This window comes from Python bivittatus, unplaced genomic scaffold (assembly GCF_059951505.1).
Source record: "Python bivittatus isolate LINGU-HERP-01145 unplaced genomic scaffold, Pbiv_v1 ctg000020_np1212, whole genome shotgun sequence".
Classification (NCBI taxonomy): Eukaryota; Metazoa; Chordata; class Lepidosauria; order Squamata; family Pythonidae; genus Python; species Python bivittatus.
This window is the reverse complement of record NW_028277030.1, coordinates 82,735,369-82,756,147: the sequence shown is the minus strand read 5'-3', so window position 1 is coordinate 82,756,147 and position 20,779 is coordinate 82,735,369. Positions and strand designations below refer to the sequence as shown.

General features: G+C 36.6%; 1 protein-coding gene across 3 annotated transcripts in view; it reads right to left on the bottom strand.

Moving 5' to 3' along the window:
* Positions 1 to 20,779, bottom strand: part of PACRG (parkin coregulated) — a 267,294-nt gene that overhangs the window by 209,406 nt on the left and 37,109 nt on the right. For all 3 annotated transcript variants that reach the window (XM_088142816.1, XM_088142835.1, XM_025164686.2), the window contains one exon: positions 6,368 to 6,502. In XM_088142816.1, coding sequence (XP_087998942.1) covers positions 6,368 to 6,502 — 135 coding nt within the window. The remainder of the gene's footprint in view (positions 1 to 6,367; positions 6,503 to 20,779) is intronic.

The window sequence follows — 20,779 nt, the reverse complement described above, 5'->3', positions numbered from 1 at the left end:
AAACCAGAAAGAGTGTAAACTAATTTCTTATGAAAGCCATTTAAGATGTGTTCTTAATGCAGCCCTGGAAGAACACACAGCTGCTGAGGATTGAAACAAGGGCACGGCTAAGTTTTTATTAATACTGGCTAATTTTTCAACCTGCTGAAATATAACTTGAAACAAACTAAAATCTGTTTCAACCAGCTGTATAAATGGATCAGCGTATAGTTAATAAATTCTATAGGGCCTTTAATACTACTGTGCTTTGACATTTTGCAATCAGTGTATTGGAGGGCAAGTTTAAAAAAAAAACATTATGCAGAAAATATTTGCCCTGTCAGTCTGGGAGCACTGAATCATTGACCCTTCTTTTACTCTTTTGTGGTTTCTACAGAGATCCTCATAGTGAGTTGCTAATATCCCTCATTAGGCCATTCCCACACAAAGAGATACATTTTATATGAAATTCCTTTGGGCAAACAAAAACAACTATTTAAACTATCACTATGCTTGCATGTGTAGCTCACAGAACTTATGCCTGAATATTATATTGCTCTTATCTCAGTTTATTATATATTTTTAATTGTAATATGCTTGGTGAACCTGTGACCTGTAATAAAGCTATTCATTCATTCACCTTCTGATGCGGGAAGGACAGTGATATCCCATCTAGGCTACCTCTGCATACTACCAATGGCATATATACTACAAGATGAGAAACACCAATTTATAATGTTTTAAGGAATATTGAATTAAAAACAACAAAAAGATGGTCAAATGATCATTTTAAACATTTTCTACTAAACTCAATAAATACGGTTTGATCACTGCACATTTTATAGTTCTAGTTAATTGGGGAAAAGTTGGCTCTTGTAATATTGTGCCTTTGCTTATGGCATTTGGCAATTTTGCATCCTGTACAACCACATCAATGATACTGTCCTCTCAATGCCGTTTCTAAATAATTATGTTAAATAAATCTATGAATGGCAGTTTTGTCATCAAAGTAGTACAAATCCTATACATGAGTAGAAAGCATTTCTGCATATAGGAGAAATTAGCTTCTCTTTCCAATGGCAGGTCCTTGTAATCATGTTCAAAGCTAACTGGAAAGTCTTCTTGCCTTTCAGACCTGGTATTTTAGATGGGAGGGTTGTGTGAAAGACTATATCAGAAAAGGTCTGGAAAAGCCTTCTGTATTTCTACCTTGAGCTTCTAGACAAAAGGTAGGATATCAATGTAGTAGTATGATAGCAAGAAATGGAATGTTATCCATGATCTTGTCACAGACCTATAGAGATGTTTTGGCCTCCATCTCTCTCCTTCAAAAAGCTTTAAAAATGTTGTCACAAGCCAGCACTCTTTACAGTTGCTCCAACATGCTGGATTATATGAAAGTACCAATATTTTTGAGGTCTTCAGGAGTAATGATTTTGTAAAATGGGAGGAACTATATGTCATGATGATTAAACTGTTTTCTGTACTTGGGGAAAATAGTCCAAAATCAAAATAAAGCACATGTCCAACACACAGGGATCTTAGAACACAATCTCTTCAACACAGGAAACAGTTTAAGCAAACACTTTGTATTCATCCAGTATATCAGTCCTTGTGAAAAAGAGGTCTCACTCATTCAGTCCTTGCATTTTTAACTTCTTCAGCTCCTGCTTAGATTGCCACTCCACCCACTGTATTTCCAAAATCTCCTCTATGGATACTTGGTGCAAAGAGGTATCACTTTCTTTATCAAGGTCAGTTTCTCCTGGAAGTACAACATTCTTGCCTCTCACTATGAAGATACCTTCTCCATGGGATGTCACCATATTTTTTGCCCACATGAATGCACTGCACTGTAAAACCAAATTTGCAAACTGATTGATGCTGCATAAATAACCAATTGGTGTTCTGCCATCTTGAAGGAGGCCAGGGAAGTCCCAGTGCTTGCTTTCACTGGTACACCAGCTGCGGCTTTGCTTGAATTGTGAAGCTCCTGTGACAGGGACTCATGAACTAGTTATGTCATTATCAGACTACTGGAACATACCAAATAGAGGGTTGCCTTTGAAGACAATTTGGAAACTGCAATTAGTTTAAAATGCAGTGGCATGGCTACTGGCAGGAGTTAATCATTTCAGCAGCTAACACAAGTATTTCTGTCATGCCTACAAATAAATCTCTAGGTCTAATTCAAAATATTGGTTTGAACCTATTATGCCCTACATAGTTTGACACTCATGTACCTGCATGAGCATCTCCTTAAACTAGAATTGGTCTGTCCTATGCATTCATCCTGAGAGGGGATACTTAGGTTCCTACCACACAAGGTTAAGGAGATGGCGGCTGAGAGGCAGTCGTTTTTGGTGGTATCCCCAACATACTCCCAAGATTCATTTGGTCACCATCCTACTCATTTCTTGCAAACCTGTTAAAAGGTTCTTGTTCTGGTGGACCTATGGATGGTAGTGATCATGTTGGGGTGTTTGTATTGTTTTAATTGGGTTGTTCTTATTTATCTGGATTTTATATGTTGTGCAAGGGATATAGGAATTTTTGAGCTTTGTTATATTGTTGTAAATAGACTGGAATCTTTCTATGCTAAGGTAGTATTCAAATCTCTGTAATAAATAAATTATAGAGATAAATCAGTAGTAACCAAATGAAGCTGTTCAAATAGAATTATGCATATTTAAGCTCTATTTCAGTGAAAAAATAAGGGATTAAACCAAAGGCTTCAAATAAGTGGATTTTGAAAAAAAAATCACTGCTAGAAAATAAAGTTAACTTTTCTCTATTGCAATTGCATATTACAATTATGATACAATGACAAAATTTGTACTCTCCCAGTAGGATTTATTTAAAAGCAGGCTAATTAATACCTAATACATTCCAGAAAGAGAGCCATATTAGAAAAAAGAACTGCCAGCAATTATGGTAGTTCAAGACTACAGACTATATTCTATTAAAGTTTCATATTAATGCCTTTAAAATTATTTCATTTTGAAAATAAGACATGCATAAATCATTCAGCAACACAGTTGAGTAGAATCATAGACTGTTGATATAAGTATCTTGAGACAGAGATTTAACTGGTTACATACAAAAGCACTTCATACATTTTTTTTAAATGATCAGAAACACAATACTTTGGACTAAATGAAATAAATGACATGAAAATAAATTCTGGCTCTTGCATCATACCTTGCCAAGAACGTGAGATGGAAAAAATTCTCCACCTTCAGTTCACTGAATCAACACAGAATGGAAAGTAAATATGCGAGGAATATTTGCATGCACAGACAGCCTTTTCTCATAGATGGGCTCATAATGCCCACAACCCAAGACTATCTAAATAAAAAGCCTATGTAGCCTTACTGCTATAATAATACATTATAACAGCCTAGTTATAGCTAGGTAGATATTATACTGGTATGTAAATCACTCTTCTTATTTATTACAATGATATTCCCCTTTCTCCCAGGAAGCCGAAGGTAGCATGAGTTCTCTCCCCCTCCCCATTTTATTCACCAAGGCTATGAAGTCAGTTTGAAAGATAGAGTGACAGTTTCATGGTTGAAAACCAAGAATTCTGATTTAATCCTTATCTAACATCCCAACCAACCATTTTGCTCATCATGGGTTTGAATAAATAGCAGAAAACCTAAACGGTAAGACAATAAGTGGTTACAAGAAACATTACTTACATAATAATAACAATAGCAATACTACTTCTCATTAGGAGAGAAGCTCAATCAGGATATATGCATCTAAAAGATAATACTGCTACTACTTGTTACTGCTAAGAGATATTTATCTCTCTCTTGGCTTTCAACTGGTTCTGCCTGTTTCCTATGGGATTCCCCCCCTCCCCCCTTCAGTCTGGTCCCTGATCTTTTTGGTCAACCATCAGTCCGCTTTTAGCTGCAAGGGAGACCAGAATTCTGGCTTCCACAACCACTTTCCCCCCTTTTTTTAAAGGGCTACTCTCTACTCTAGAGAGTGCAAAGCTTTGAAACTGACCACACCTTGCTGACTTAATGCATATAACTGAAAGGACTCAAATCTTGCATTTCAGTAGACTGCCTGTTGGAAGAACCCTTTCCAGTGGTTGTTGCTTCCAGGTAAGTCCTGATTCCTCTCCTTAGAAAGCTTACAGTTTCCACATCAATCCTTACAACTGAATTTCCTTTAACTCCAGCTCTTCAAAACTCTGATTCAACAACTGCATCTCAGCTACACAAATCTAGATGACCGCTAGAAGGCAGCCAAGTGATTTTTTTTTAAAAAAACCCTCAAACTCTTTGCTGCCAGCTAGGGATCATTACATTGAACAATCATCTGGTGGACCTATAGTTTCAAAGATTAAAAAAAAAAAAGTTTATTCAGTCTATGTACAATGTGAAAGAAAAAGGAAAATAATGCAGTGCATGCAGAGTTTTGTGCATTCCAACTAGAGGAGGCTTTTCAAAAGCTGAATGATATTATACAAGGCTGGTATTTCAGCCCAGAGAACCATCAATCATGGCTCTTTGAATGTTGTACATCAAATCAGCACAATGCAGACCTCTTCCAGTTGCACAGGAAGGGCATGCTATACAACCAGCAAGATATACAGTGATATGAGTTCCTGCTGGCTCCAGGAAAGCAAAGCAAAGCAGCGGTGGGATGTGGCTTTAGACTGGTACCTATGGTGGATTCAGCCATCAGCTGACCTAAAGATAAAACAAGGGCTGGAATTACAGGAGCTTTTTAATTCTCATGTTCTCTTGATACCATGCAGGAACTTGGTAAAACCTTCTGCTATATCCAGTAAATATAAGCAGCAAAATAGGGACTGAAAATAGTAAAATACTCATTACACTTCTGTGCATTTCCCTCCGTTTCTCTTCTAAATCTTTACCACTAAAATTTGTAAGTAAGCAATATTAGCTTATGCCACCTTTTAAAAAAATAGATATAATTAAACTTAAATCTGTTTAAGTTAGTCTACAAGTCATTTTGTAATTGATGGATCTTGCCCCATCAATTCTGCTTTGTGATTTCTTTCCTGTGTTTATTAATTCAAATCAAATGTATTACTGGCTTAAGCATTATAACCTTGAGGAAAATCAAAACAGAATAATGAATATTACAGTTTCATATAAAGTTTACATAAACATTCTTATATAAATATCATAAAGTTTACATAAACATTCATATATAAATATCAGTAATAATATTCAATAAGATTAGAAAATGTCATGCCAAAAGTCATTGGCCAATATATCTGAGCAAAATATATCCACTAAATTTGGATGTAATCTTGCTTAGTAAGTTTTACAGGGTGCCAAATTATTTAATATCATAAATTATAGAGAATTATTATTATTGTTATTGTCATGTCTAAGAGCTTCTTATTTTTTTATTTTAATTAACAAAATTATGGTAGTTTAAATCAAGCTGACTTTCAACATGAGTTACTCAGATGTTCTAAGAATGGGTTCTGTGCTTCTCTTTATATTACTCCCAATATACAGTGTTTGACTACAGGCTATCCTTGTCCAGTCTGAAATCTTAGTCCAGCCAATAAACAACACACACAAACAGAGAAATTCATTCTTTGATAACAAAAATAATTAAATAGAAAGAACAGGTTAAAGATCAGCATTCATTTTTCAAATTAAATTTAAAAGCCTGCTCTAGTTACTTAAAAGATTGGCAAGTTTTACAAATAACATCACTGAGCCTTTTGGAGAGAAACACGGCTGCATTTGAATGAAGTCATTAGGCAATACATTTATTTTGAAGCCAATTAACCTTTTGTCAGAGATGTCAGAGCCATAATGGTTTCAGCAGTGGAGGTCAGTCTCTAACAGGGGCATGCATGACAGCGATTACGCTGTCTGACATATGCTGCAGACTGGGAGTGCAGCCGTGGAATGAGAATCTGCGTTCGTTAGTATTCTGCTCTGCATTTCAAAGGAGCAGGCAATCTTGACCTATCCATTTAGGTAATTAAAGCTTCCATTTGGAACTGTCCTGCAGGAAGGTGAAATTTGGGGGGAGATAAATGGCTGCTGCTCACTGTATCCAGCCACTTCCATCATTTGATGGACTGCCTGGAACAGGCTGGGTTGCCAGGTCCTCATAAAAATAGAGATGAATTGAGCAGGAGACAGTTCTCTAAGGCAAAGCAACTCTGTCATCTTCCTTTTTGCAGCATATAATTTAATTGTTCACCAAGGTAGATGGCTGACTCAGGAGGCCAGTCTCTGACTTGTTCCCCCACCATCTTCTATTTGCTAAGAAATTACTCTACTTTATTTACTTATAAGCCAACGGGTTTTTGGCAATGAGAGATGTCACTTCAATAAATGCAGCTGCCTGTCACAGCTGTGCCCTGACCTACCTTCCAGGCTATTTTGTTTCCTCTTGTATCATGCTCAAGGGCAATTGGGAAGTCACCTCTTTCATAAAACTTGCGAAATGCTGTGGGCTTCGTTGGTCTTTCTTTAAACGCTCCTGCAGCTGGAGGACCTTTCACCTAAAACATTAAAGAAAAACATTTATGCAAAAATGTGCTCCTGCCAGGAAATACATTTGTGTTCAGATCAGTGATTTAATTGAGACTATGAAATCAGAGTGCTACATATTTTAGTTTACAGCACTGTTATCAGTGTTCACCATGGAATATTTTATTTGATTGAAGTAGAGGTCTTTTTTTTTTTTTTGTCAGTGCTATCACATTTAGTACCTGGTGGAAACCGTCATGGCCCACATATAGTAGCTAGGCAAGATGAAGGAAGAAAGAACTGCACAGATTTAAATATGTAACTAGGAGAAATACAGAATCTTGGAAATGATGAAGGAATTTCCTAACCTCATTTATAATGGTGGCTGGGGAATTCTGGGAGTTGAAGTCCCCACATCTTAAAGTTGCCACATTTTTAGTAAGTTAATAGAGCAGAGCCTCTTTGAATGATTTGAAATGCTTCTTTCTGGGTTTCTCTCCACTGGACTCAGTTGCCATTTATGTTTTCAACTGACTCGCTTGTTGTCTGTTGATTATGTCTGTTCTCTTTTCCACTCCTTACTCAGATTTTCTACAATCTCTCACAGGGACATTGTTTTAAGAAAGTAATTTTAAATTTGGGCAGCCTTAAGATTTGTGCATATTTAATGCTGTACAGCAAAATGGAGACTTATTGCTATGGTGTTCCCAGGTTCTAAGGGTAATTTACTTAAAATATGCATTACATAACAGAGAGAAGATATTTTATAAATGGCAGATATCACTATAGTTAATAAACTATTCTAAGGATGAAAAATTGTTTGCTTTCAAACTCAACCATATTCAGTTTTGTCTTATTCTCTTAACTATACTGTCTAATTTAATCATGTGCAGCTTCCATAGTACAATGTTTCTTGGAAATAGCTGGAGTCATTAGTAGAAATTCTCTGGTTTGAAGAATTCACACAAATAAGAAACATTACAGAATATAACCCTCAACCAAGAATCCACTTATACGTAATCATAAGAGAATAAAGACCACATAGTTATAATAAAATCAATTTAAGACATATTTGTTTATTATGTACATACTATTAGTTTGCTTCTAATAATAGGATGTTAATTCATAGTAGTAAAAGACATGGTTGGAGAAGAACAAACTTACTAAGGTATAGCTTATTTTTTTGGCTGACATAACTATGGCTCTAACATTAAGGAAAAGAAAAAGAAAAGGGGGTAGGAAAATTTGGTTTTCAGGAGTTATTTTGCATCTAAAAATTCTAAGGAATTACAGTGATTTAGGTGTCAGATTCAGCCGGCACGGCACGGCACGGCACGGCACGGCACGGCACGGCGAAGCGCTGCTCATCTGCGCCTAGTCAATTTCACCGCCCGGGCGCTAGTAGAGAAAAAGGGGAAGTGAAACCATGAACTGATTACAGCCAGGTGGCAACGCTTAACTCAAAACTGCAAGCGGATACTTTGTATCAGCGCAGTTTCCCCTCAGGCTTCCCCTCGGGCGCTGCAAACAAAGGAAAGCGCAGAGGCTCAGAAGCGAAGCAATCACCAACGATCAAGAACTCCCGGCTTTGCCCCGCAAACAGGCAAACCCAACAAAGGCAACAACAGCACAACCCGTAGACTGCAATCAGAAAGACAAAAGCACCAGACTGAATCTGCCATTTGGGCGAGGGGGGATTACTGCAGGTAATCTGTAACTAAGCAACAGGTAAAGTGCGGGAACGGGGAAGCTATCAAATACCATGTAAGCTATGCCAAGCCAACCCTGGCTTTGTCTGTACTTACTTACATTACGCTTGAGTAAACTTCTTTGCTGAACACACGTGTCACGAGAGTTTGTCTAAGACGAACCGGGTAAACCTTATATTAGGAACATAATATGGATTGACTCATTTTGTGACTGGAATCAAACATAAGAAATAAGACTGAGAAATTTTTGATGCTGTCACCCAATTTCATGGTTTTTGTAATGTGTAACTTGTCTGTATGGAACAGCAATACAGTGGTACCTCGGGTTACGAACGCCTCTGTTAACGAACTTTTCGGGTTACGACCAGCTCCGGCCGCAAAAATTTACCTCGGTTTGCGAACTCCGCCTCGGGTTACAAACTGGATCCACGGCCATTTTCCCTGCTGCCACGCAGTCGCGGTTTCCTGTGGGCGAGATTGCGGTAGCAAGGAGACGTTCGGTGAGGCTTGTGGTGTGTTTTGTGGCGTTTTGGAAGGTTTTTGGTGTGCTTGTCAGCATGGCTCCAAAGAAAGTAATTTGCTTCGGGTTGCGACCAATTCGGGTTGCGACCAGAGTCACGGAACGGATTAAGTTCGTAACCCGAGGTACCACTGTATAGGATTACACATTTGGATTGTATCTACTGAAGAATTGTTTCAATGTTTTGTGTTGTGTTGTGTTTAGAATCCATTGAAAAAACAATGTTCTTGACTGATCTGGTCTTTCTCAGCCTAATGCTCCCCAAATGTAAACTCATCCAACAGACACCAAGTTGGGGAAAGGATGAGTTTAATCTCTTTTCTTACTTGAATAAGAATAATTATTAATGAACACAGTGAAGTTTGTTTCTAAATAGACAATTATATTATGGTATTATATTGTTAACGAGACCAGAAAATGGCCAGAAAATACACCAGTGCCAGAGTTTAACTTTTCTTCCTTTAATGAAATAAATTCCCCTTTATTTCAGTTAATCTATTTAATATGTTACGAAGTCTGGAGAGAACTTAAATCTGTTTTACAACAGTTATCCTTAATAAAGTTTGGTCATTCACCATAACTCACCTGAAATTAATTATAGCTAAAACTACACATTTCAGTGCATTCATTTCAGAGTACATCTCACTGAATATGCTGGTACTTTCCAGAAAATAAACATGCTTAGGAATGGACAGCATCTCCACAGAAAGCAAGTCAGTCATAAGTCCATCTTTTTCTTATGTTTCATTAGGAAGACAGTCCAAGACTATTGCATGTTAATGCAGTAATAATCTCACCAACATACTCTTACATAAGGGTATAAGCATGTACACAATGCTTAAATTTAACTGGACTGCAGACAAAAGCTGCAGGAATATATGATTAACCCCTCAAGTGTGATGAGGCTTGAGGTTCTTAAATACTGGTCTCCGAAGCCACATGACAAACTGCATTTAAAATGCAAAAAGACTAAGAATAAATTTGCAAGATGGCAAAGCAATTTGTTGTGTAAAGCAAAAATAATATTTATGTGCATCAACTCCTGGGTGTCTGTAAAATTGTTTGGGATTATGGCTGACACTTCTAAGCATGTTGTGAAGCATAAGCAGAACAGTTTATAGTTAAGCTGTTCACTTTGCAGAAAGTCACAGCTAAGAAAGAGGAGCGTGACTTGATTCTTTTGTGAATCATCACAATTGGAAAATAGATATTGTAATGCTATTCCATTTAATGCAAATTAGATCTATTGGAAATTAGTGACTTCTAGAATCTGTGAAAATCTCACACATTTGGCAAAAATGAAATGAGTGCAAAGAACAAGCAGAAGCTCATTTAGTTCTTATTTCTACTGTACAATTAAATGTAATGGTTTGATTTTCAAGTGTTATCTCAAAATAAGCACATGAGCCACTTTGCATAGATGACACAGCTAGCTTTAGAAATAGAGGCAAAGGGGAAGAACTGGTATGAGACAGGGAGACCTATACAGGTGCAACAAAGGGTTTCATATGAATACATGTTTTTCGATGCAAGACTTTCACAACATTTTATAACATTTAGATTTGGACTCTTAGCTAGCTACCATAGACCTTCCTGCCTTTTCTGACCAATCCAGGACCATTAAAAATTATTGAACATACTAGTTGGGTTAGTAGACCAAGTAAGTCTGCTATGTTTTACAGTTTTCTTCTACATACAGATTTCTGACATACCAAATTTCTTATCTAAAACAGAAAAGGCATGTGTCTGGACAGGGACTGCATTTATCATCTAAACTTTATGGAGTAACCAAGGGTAATCATTTCTAATATTTGGAAAGCATTAAAAGAGGAAAGTAGTATCATAAGCACTTCTGATGAAAAAAATGGCAAACCCTGTCTTTTTCAGACTAACTGGCAGCTAATATTAGTTAAAACATTCCAAATCACAAATGGAAAACACATATCTCCCTGCAAGGAGAGGGAGAGGTTGATATATGAGCTATACCTGAACACTCTGACTTTCTCCAGAAGCTTCAGTGCATTTTCTTGTTGAGTGCATGCTTGAGCTTTCCCTCCCTTCTCAGGTTAAATCTACATAGGTACAGTGTCCATTCCACCAGTGAAGCAGTGGTATGCCTGTTATAATGTGAGTATATCAGCAGCAGATGGCTACTGATAGCAAAATATTTTATGCACTCAACATTTTCATGAGAATGATGGATAATTATACATTTCTTATCAAATGTTACTCTACCCAATATTTATTTTCAGTAACTTTATTTCAGTCTTTTTCCCCTGAGTATTTCAAATATTTTATGTCACAAGGAAAATGCTTAGCAGAGTGCTTACAACAAAGGAAACAATCAATCACATTTCAAAATTTAATACTGCCTATTGTTTCACAGAATTCTTTAAGCCCTGAAAAGGCTGTTCAGTCTGATTGTCTGATGTGTAAGTACTGAGCCTCTATCAAAGAACCGCCTAAGGCCAAATTTAACAAACTGTTCAGACTATTCATATTTGTAGACGTTTCTATTCATGAATCAACATTTCATTTGCTTTTGCTGGCTTTACTATTATAGTCAATTATTTTTTTTCTCCATCTGGAATCCTTTAATTGTATAACAGTTAACTGTCTTTTCAAGATCAATCTCCTTTGATTAATTACACATAGAATGGAACAGCATGAAAGATTAATGTGCAGTTCATACAAAAATCAAAGAAAAAGTGATGTATCCTTAGAAAGCACAATTTTATTAGCCATATTTTTTTTCCAAAAGATGTTATTACTTAGTAAAACTGAATTAATCCTAAACAATGATTACTATGATTCTAATCTTTTTCGCTCTGTCCACCGGATTTCAGACTGATTTATTCCAAAGTGAATTTGTACTGGACTGTAAGAATGTTATGATGTAAAGCATGCAAAACAAAACAAAAACAAACAAAAAACTTTGAGGATCCAAGATATAAGAGGGGAAAAAAGAAGGCAATATTCTAGTAATAAGGGTTGGTACTCACTGATTTGATTAACACTAGAACTGTATATGTCAGCTCAAAATAATGAGTGTAAAGTTCCATGTATATGGATATTGGATTATAGCCTGAGATAACCTTTTCTCTCTGACCCAATTATAATGACATACAATTGGTCATGTATAATTGTGATAATCCCAGAAATGGATAAATATTCCCAATTTTAAGTAATTAAACAGCACACAAGTCATTTTATAGAAAAAAAGTTAAAGAAAATGACCTATATGAAATATTACCAGGTACTTTTCTTAATAGCAATGGAACTGCACTGATATATCTCATAAGTAACATTATTATTGTTGATACTGTTAACATTACACAGCTCTAAATGAGAAAAAACAGATCTTTTAATGGCTGTCAAAAGAAACAGTACTCTTCTTGCTCATGAAACAACACCAAGCACCAGGTTTTTTGCTGATTCAACCTTGTAAAATATGCATTCACATAGGAATAAGGCCTGTTGAACAGAATAAATCTTAGTCAAAGCAGCTCCTTCAAAGAAAGGGCTGCAGTTGCATTTGGGGCAACTGCAGGGTCTTGTCCAGGCAGTTGCCAGGAGTCAAGAATGTCTCGAAGGCAACCCCCCCCCCTTCTATATTAGAAAGGATGTAACAGATGAGGGCATGATATTCATATGTAAAATAGGGCAATGCAATACACTTCAGCAGAGGTGCTGTAAAACTCATAGGAACATGAAGGAAGCACCCCTCTGCAACTCACTGATGCAGCCACATCATTTTCAAATATTGTGTGGCTGCTTGCAGAAAGACATATGCAGATCATTGCAAATTAAAGGAGTGACAGAACCTCTTCATGTAAACATTATCACTAAAACAGGTCAGTTCCACTGTCTGCCTTTCTTTTTGGATTAAGATTATGGAAAGAAACCTCTGTATTCACTTTTTTTTCCCTGTTCTCTTTCTATTCTCTTCTTATACTTGTTCTCATTTCCAAATTTAATTCCTTTTCCTGCCTGCCCCAATGTAGGATTTATTAAGCTACCGCAATGTCCATATTAGATCACTAACGTTGTTGAAGATTCTGAAGGGCACCACTCCATTGGAAAGCCCACTGAGAATTGTAAATTAAAGTTTCTAGGACAAATGATTTTACTGTCACAAAAATGTTTACAAATTTCAAAGCATGGGAAACATTTAGATGAAATGAAAACATTACTATGAATGTAACTGCAGTGAAACCACTTTCGGTATCAGTTTTAAACCTAAAAGTTATAGTACTTTTCGGTTATTGCAGGGGTGAGAGGGGGAAAATACTTAATTCAGTTTAGATAACATTTACAAAATCTCTGGCTGTTTAAATCTACCAACTAGGGATAAGTTTAAAGTGGTTTAAGGGGGTCTGGCCACTCCAAGCTGTTTTGCTGTTTAAGGGGAAGCAATTAATTCTCTTGCCACCCTTAACAAAGATGCTGCTAGTGATTTAGGCAGTTCATCAGAAAACTCTACTACTGGCTCCACCCCATCTGTCCCTAACATCAAAAATAAATTGACATTTAAAAAAAATACAGTACTCTTTCACGATTCTTAAAATCACTTTCCTTAGCAGGCTTCTTCTGCCTGCTTAAGATATGGTAGGATTAACTTTAATGGAATTGGAAATACAGCTATGCAAGGACCCGTTTGCATCTAAAGAGCTGGAACATCCAAATAATATTACCAATATTAGAATAACAACCAATCACCAGGAAATGATTTCCCATTTGGTTTTCAGCGTAGCACCCATTTCTCCACCGTGTATCCCAACCAGTTTCTAATCACCTTTTGCCTAAATGATCAGTTGGAAGAAGATTATCCCCCTTCCCCCACATATATCTCCTTATTTCACAGCAAATTACTTCTCCACCCTTATTATATCTGTGGAATGCCAGCTAGTTATACCGTTTAAAGTATCTGGACCCTTTTGAGGAAGGATGGGCTGGAAGATCCAGTCAGTGTTAATTGTGATAGTCTGGCCAAGCATTTTGCAGATAAAATCATTTTCTTTCCAGGTTAGAAGCCAGTTGGACAGAATCTATTTGAATGACAGAGATTACGTCATGTGGTGTTATCTGGGAGGATTTTCAGCCAGTGAATCCCAAGGAAGTAGACAAACATGTCTGCAATCTTAGCTGTGACAACTAGGAACTAGATCTCTGTCCCACCTGGTTATTAAACAGCCAGGGAGGGAACTGGGAGTTGATTCCAGGCCACAGTCAATCCATCTTTGAGAGAAGGGAGCTACTGGAAGTCCTTAAAGAGGCACAGGTCACCTATACCTCAAGAAGCCACATTTGGATCCAACAGTCTGGATAATTACCTTCTCCTCCTAGATCTCTTAGCAGCTTTTGGTACTGTCAACTACAGTATCTTTCTGGACTGCCTGTGAGGGTTGGGAGTTGGAGATGTTGTAGTGGTTCTGCTTCTTCTTGAGTCAGTAGGTGTATTGTTCTATCCAAGCCCAGCAGGGTTGGTTCACAGGTTATTTTGGATTCAGAAGCAATGACCACACCAGTGTAAATACTTAAGTCTTTATTCCAACACAGCATATGAAAATAAAATAATAATATGACATGAGAAATCAAAGAATATTCAATAATATAAGAAAACAATGAAACAACAAAAGAAAGACCTTATACCCCTTCTGTCAGTCAGGAAACCCTAAAGAGGTCATGGTGGGCAGACCTTCAAAGCCAACAAACATGCAGCACTATCCTGGTTAGGTCTGCATCAAAGTTCAATCCCATGGAGATTTTTGACTAGCTTATACAGGCTCTGTATTACTGTTACTCACACCTGTTTTCAGTGGTCTCATCTCACTAGAATTTGGCAAAGAGTTTCACTGTGAGCCACCTAGAGTCACCCACTGGGGGAGATGGGCGGCATACAAATGTAATAAATAAATAAATAATAAAAAAATAAAGACAAGTCTACCTATCTTGTGTTTGGAATGCTTTGTCTACTCCTGCCAAAAATAAAACCATCAAGGTGATAGAATATTTGTTTACACCAGGTGGTGATGAGACCATCTCGAAGTTAAGGAATATCTGTTTCCTAATGATTTTGATTGACAATGAGAAAGATCATCCTACTCTGCACATGTGCCCCACCAAGGACAGGTCAAAACAAAATATATTCAAGTATAACCCTTTAGTGCTTAAAATAAATGCTTGCTTAATTCTATATTACGTACTCAACCATTACATGAGAATATAAATTTCTAAGTACCATGCACCACTATTCAATACCTCCTTACAAATCTTTTGACAAAACTACCAGCATGACAGCAGGTCCAGAGGGTGGTTGTGGAGTGAGGGGTGGGGAGAGGTTGGACTTCTGGAGACTTTGTCATGGAGAGCCTCAGGGTTCAGTCCTCTTCCAATCCTGTTAAATATCTACCTGAAGCCACCAGGGGAGATATTCCACTAGTTCAGGGTTAAGTATCCAGAACATGCTAATGATACCTAGCTATATATCTTCAACCTGGGCCCACTGGGAGATGCAGTGGAAGTCATGTCCCAGTTTCTAGAAGCTATTAGGATCTGGATGGGAAAAAACAGGCTCAGACTCAACCCCAAAAGATGGAAAGGATGTTGATTCAGAGGCCAAATGATTTCAGGACTGTAGCATCTTTGACTCTTCATGGAGGTGTGCTCCCCAGAAACAGCAGGCTCATAATCTGGGGTCCTCCTGGACTCATGACCCTGCTTGAAGACCAGATAAAGACTCACAGCCAGAAGACTGGTAGACTTCTATCTGGGATGGTCATCCTCTTTGACCGAGTGAACAGCTTCAAGAGGGATGTACATGGAGCAGTGAGGGTGGAATGGGACACCCACCTACCAGCCAGATCAGTCAAAACAACCCTGGCAATCAATAGGGTGAAATATGTCTCAGCCAAATCTCCTTCACATCCGTTACGCCCTTGCCTGGGAGCTACACTGGTTATCAGTAGGTTTCTGGTGCAATTCAAGGTGTTGGTCACTATCTACAAAGCCCTATATTGTTTAGGATGTAAGGCATGAGGGAGCCCAACAGCAAACAATCTCTGTAGCAGCTTCCCTCCTCTGGAATAGCTTGCTCTCTAAAGTGTATATGGCCCCCCACCCTCAAGGTCTTCTGGAACTTGCTGAAAACATGGCTCTTCCAGGAAAATTTTGGGGATTTACATACTGTTATGCCACTTCTTAATTTTATAATTTTTAGTTTTGCATTTTTATTATAATTTAATTGAAAAGAGCTGACTTCCCTGAACTTCTAAAAAGATGAGTTAGATTGGGCCAGGTTAGTACTTGGATGACAGATCATCAGGAAATCCTAAGGCTCTAGTCTAGACTAGAACACGGTGACCAACCTCTTCTGTACTCTGCCAAGAACAGAATGTGGATATAGCCCTACTATCAGCAAGTGTAAAGTTATGTTTATTGCCTGATATAGCCTAATTTGATATGCTTGATTGTTCCTACTTGATACCTGTTTGAGGTTAAAAATTAGTCTCAAATACTTTATAACTATTAGCTCTTATGAAGTCCATTAGCATTTGTGTACTATTAGATGTACTGTGAGGCAACTCTAATGTCTGATATGTAAAATTAAAGATTCCAGGTCTCAGGTGGACCTAGGTTTCACAACTTATGACTCAAAACTTCTTTAACTGTACACTGATATTCACTGACTGTTCTGTACAAACCTGAAGTTGTTTTTATTATAACTGCATCCTGCTTACTCAAATTAAACCTTGAGTTTTGCTACTATTGAATTATTCAGGTAGTTCAGCTTTTCTACAATTAATTCTCACTCTTTCCCATTCCTTTCCTATCAGTATATAAATATCAGTTTTCTAAAAACAATGCCACCTTCTTTCTCTTAAACATAAAAAAAGCATTTAAGCTGTATATATACCTCTATGTGTTTTCTTACAAACTCCATTTTGAGGGAACATCAAAGATATCAATTTAATTTTTAGTATTTAGTATCTGTATCTGTCTTGGTATGCTTTAGAACAGCTGAGACAGCCAAGCTAATCCTCTGTCAAATCTAGCAATTAAGGCCAAAGACACTTGAGTCTGCTGCATGTGAAAGTTAGAAAGGAGATACTTAAATGTGTTCTCTTCCTCTGTAGATTTCAATTGTATAAAAGAGAAAGTATATGTTCCTGGGCTCATAGTGAAACAGTTTCTTTTTTTTTTTTTTTTAATGTTTTTTTTTATTTTTACAACAAACACAAAACAAACATGAACAAACAAAAACATAAAAAGGCATAAAAAAGTATCTTCCATTTTATACCGTGTGTCAACCAGTTAAACTCGTTGGTGCCCCTTTCATAATCTTAAATTCTCATATCATCTATTCAAAATATACTTGTATACTTATCAATTAACAATCATTAATCATTCATAGCTAATCTATAAAATCATATATTACAAAAAATTTTAACTTTCAATAGGATTAGTAATACATTTCCATCTATCTATTATATGTGTATATATATAATAATTAATATCAAATTTCTATTATAAAATTTCTTAATCTATTACATTACTATATTTTCTCATCTAATCATTAATAAAAACAAATCCCGTGTCATATAAAATTACTTATCTTCTTACTCTAGTTTCAAATCTCAGTTTAACTCATCTCTGCACATTCCATAATTTTCAATAACTTCCTCCTGCATAAGTACTTTTTAATTTTTCCAGTTCTTAAGAGTTACAGTTCTAACCAATATCAGTTACAATATCAATTACAGTTCTAACCAAGTTACAGTTCTAACCAGATTCTTCACTACATGTTATACAATTTTTAACTATATATCTCAGATTTATACTTTATTCCAGCGCTTTGCATAATTTTGAGTTCACCCTTTTTCATTAAATATCCCAAGATATCTAACTGTTCATCCCTTTTTCTATATTATTGGATAAGAGAAAGCAATAATAAATGTCCTTTTGAACATTCTGCTTTTGGAAGCTTCTGTCAGTTCCATCATTGTTGTATTCCCCTGATTTTTTCTTTAAACATCTCCAGTAGTTTCTTTCAATATTGTTTTACTTTCTTTTTGTGCATTCTCTTAGTACAATTTTCCATTATGATCTTGTATAATCTTTTTCTCACCCTCAGTGCCAAGAACAAATCTGTCTCTTCATTTATCAGTTGATTAACCCTTTTAATTCTCAGTTTATAGGCCTCACAATAATTCTGTTTAATGTTTCTGATTTCTTGTACTATTTCTTCCTTTTCCAATGATCCCGGTTTATATTTAATTAAGTCCATTTTAGTTTCTTTAATATCTTTTTTCTTTTTTTTTACATTTTTTATTGAGAATTTCTGCAGCTCTTCTTCCAATTTTTTATAGTCATCCTCAATAGTTTAAAGATCTTTTTCTGCATTGTGTTTCTCGTATAGTCTATTATCTTGATAAACCTTCATTGAGTCAAAGGATTCTTTATCTTTGTTCTTGCCATAAATAAGAGAAAAAAGAAGCAAAAGGAGAAAAAAAAAAAAGGAAAAAAAAAAAAAAAAAAAAAAGAAGGGAAAGACTAAGCCACTTTAAAAAAAAATCCATCTGGGGAATATAGAGCAAAGCAGAGCTTCTAGCAGAAAAAAGAGCTACTGCCACTAATCAAGGCTCTTGTGACTAGCTCAAACTTTCCATCTTAATATTTTCATAATCGCTTTCAACTCCACTTTCTTGTTTATAGTTACGGATGGCACCTGTATAAACATGCACATCCCACTATCTTTTTAGAAAGCACAGAGTCCTTGAGTGCGTCACAATAAAAAAAGAAAGCACTAAAACGAGCCTCTAGATCGCAGTGCAACTTTCTTTCATTTACTTTCTCTTAACTCCACTTTCCCCATTTCAAAGTAAAAAAAAATATAAATTTCTTATAACAATAAAGAAATCTTAGTAAAAAAAAAAAAAAGGCTTAAAATAAAGAGTTATTGAATATTAAAAAAAGAAAGCCAATCCAGTTAAAAATATATATTTTTTTAAAAGAAAACATCTTATCAATTCCACTAAAAAGGGAAAGTTGAAAAGAAAAATTTTCTCCCCTTTTTTTTTAATAGGGTTCAATCTCGCCGCTTAATCCACTTTTCTTCACTTTTAAAAATCTCTTTAAGTTACTTAAGGTGTTCTCTAAGAATAGTTGAATAGTAAAAGTCCATCTCACCCAGTTGACACCCCTCTCTTCCATCTTCCTTTGGAGCTGTCCCGGCTTTCGCAGCCATTTTTGGCTGCCTCTCCTCCGCCGGCTTCAAGAGCTTCTCCTGGGATCGATCTGGGACTTGCGGCGTCCCTGAGATCCGCGGGACGCGCCCTTTGCGTTCGCCATCTCTACGGGACGGCTTAGGTCCATCGGGACCGTCCGGGGGAGGAGATATCAGCTGCGATCCTGGGAGCCCAGGATCGCCCGCCGTATCGCCGCGACGCCAGCTCCGCCCTCCATAGTGAAACAGTTTCTATTGTCAAACACAGCTTTGAGATTTTTCCCCTATCAGATTATTGCAGTTCACTTCTTTCACTCAATGAATATTTTAATGTGAGCACCTAATGTCCTTTTTAACTACTCACTCTTTAGAATATGACACTGACACATCATAAAATTCTTGATAGAATTCAAGCTTCATCACAATGGAGTTTTTCTTTTTTAGAAATGCAGTCATATGTCTTTTCACTCACTCTTCTACTACCTGTGAAGTTTAAGCTTTATAAGAGTTGTGCCTCCTTCAAAAATGTTTTAGATGAAGCACTTTGGATCTCATGTAAATGAAGCTCCTCTTTGCTGTTAATTAAAACAGCCCACTTTTTTCAAGCTTCCATGTGCTGCTTTAAGGAATCTACTCATTAAAGTTAATGCAACTCTTGAGGTGTTACAGCACATGGATAACTGAAAAAAACTTTAATAGACAAATCCATACTGACATAAATTAGGAAATAATCTCATGAAACTACAATGTGAACATAGTAATGAACAAAATCAAAATATTTAATATGCCTTTCTGTAATTTTCAAAAATATTTATTTGGATAACTGAATTATCCAAATTTTTGTATTGTATTTGTATTGTATTTGTACCCAATGATAAACTGAACTAGATAAAATGATGACTGAACAGTAAATAAGTTAGATACAAAAATTGTCTGCATAGGGATATCTGTAAGATGTTAGGGAAAATGATATACTTGTGAATCCTTGTGATTTAGAGCTCTAGCCCAGCCTGAAGGGGGAGAAATGAAGCAAAAGTATAAATCATGCTTGAGGATATTTCAGAATCTCTTTCCTTGTACTGATATATTTATTGCTTGTATTTTCTAAGATTTTTTTGAAGCCACCAGAAAGGCACTGTTAGAATCAAACAAGCAGTCAATGTTTGGAAATAATATGATGCAAGGAGGCCTTCAACCTTTATATATAACCCCATTCTGTGACTTGTAGGCCCCTCATTGTCTAACTGACTGAGCCACAAAGTCCTTCTCCCATTTTCTTGATTCTTTTTTAGGTAAGAAACAAAACTGGGATGGATTGAAGTGGGGGAAGAGAGCTTAGTGACATGGTAGAAAAGCCCCTATTTGAATCAGGGTGCAATTTTAGAAAGATAAATACTTTCCTAATGACCAATAACATCAGTGTATGGCTTATGTAAAAGCAAATTGTTGACTCCAATTTGTTCGTGATTGTTCGGTTTCAAGGTAGCAGATGGATAACAGCCGCCAAGGAGCAGAAGCAGATAACAGCAGACAAGTTGTAAATCAAAGACTTAGCAAAGTACCATTTGCAGTCCGAGTAGCAAAACAATAGTCTAGTTACATTGCCAAAAGTCACAAAGCCAAATTGGGTAGTTAGTCAGTCCAGAAGTCAGGAATTCAAGAACAGGATACACAGGAACATAAGACATGAGCTAGATTTCCAAACAGTTGGTTCCAACAGAGAGTGAAGGCAGAGCAAGCTACAAAGCAAACTGCAGCTGGCTGCAATTATTCAGGCCTCTCCCTTTGTCTTGCAAGGAGTTTCATTGACTGACGCTGCTCTACTTGCCTCTGTGTGCATCTGGATCTGGGCCTT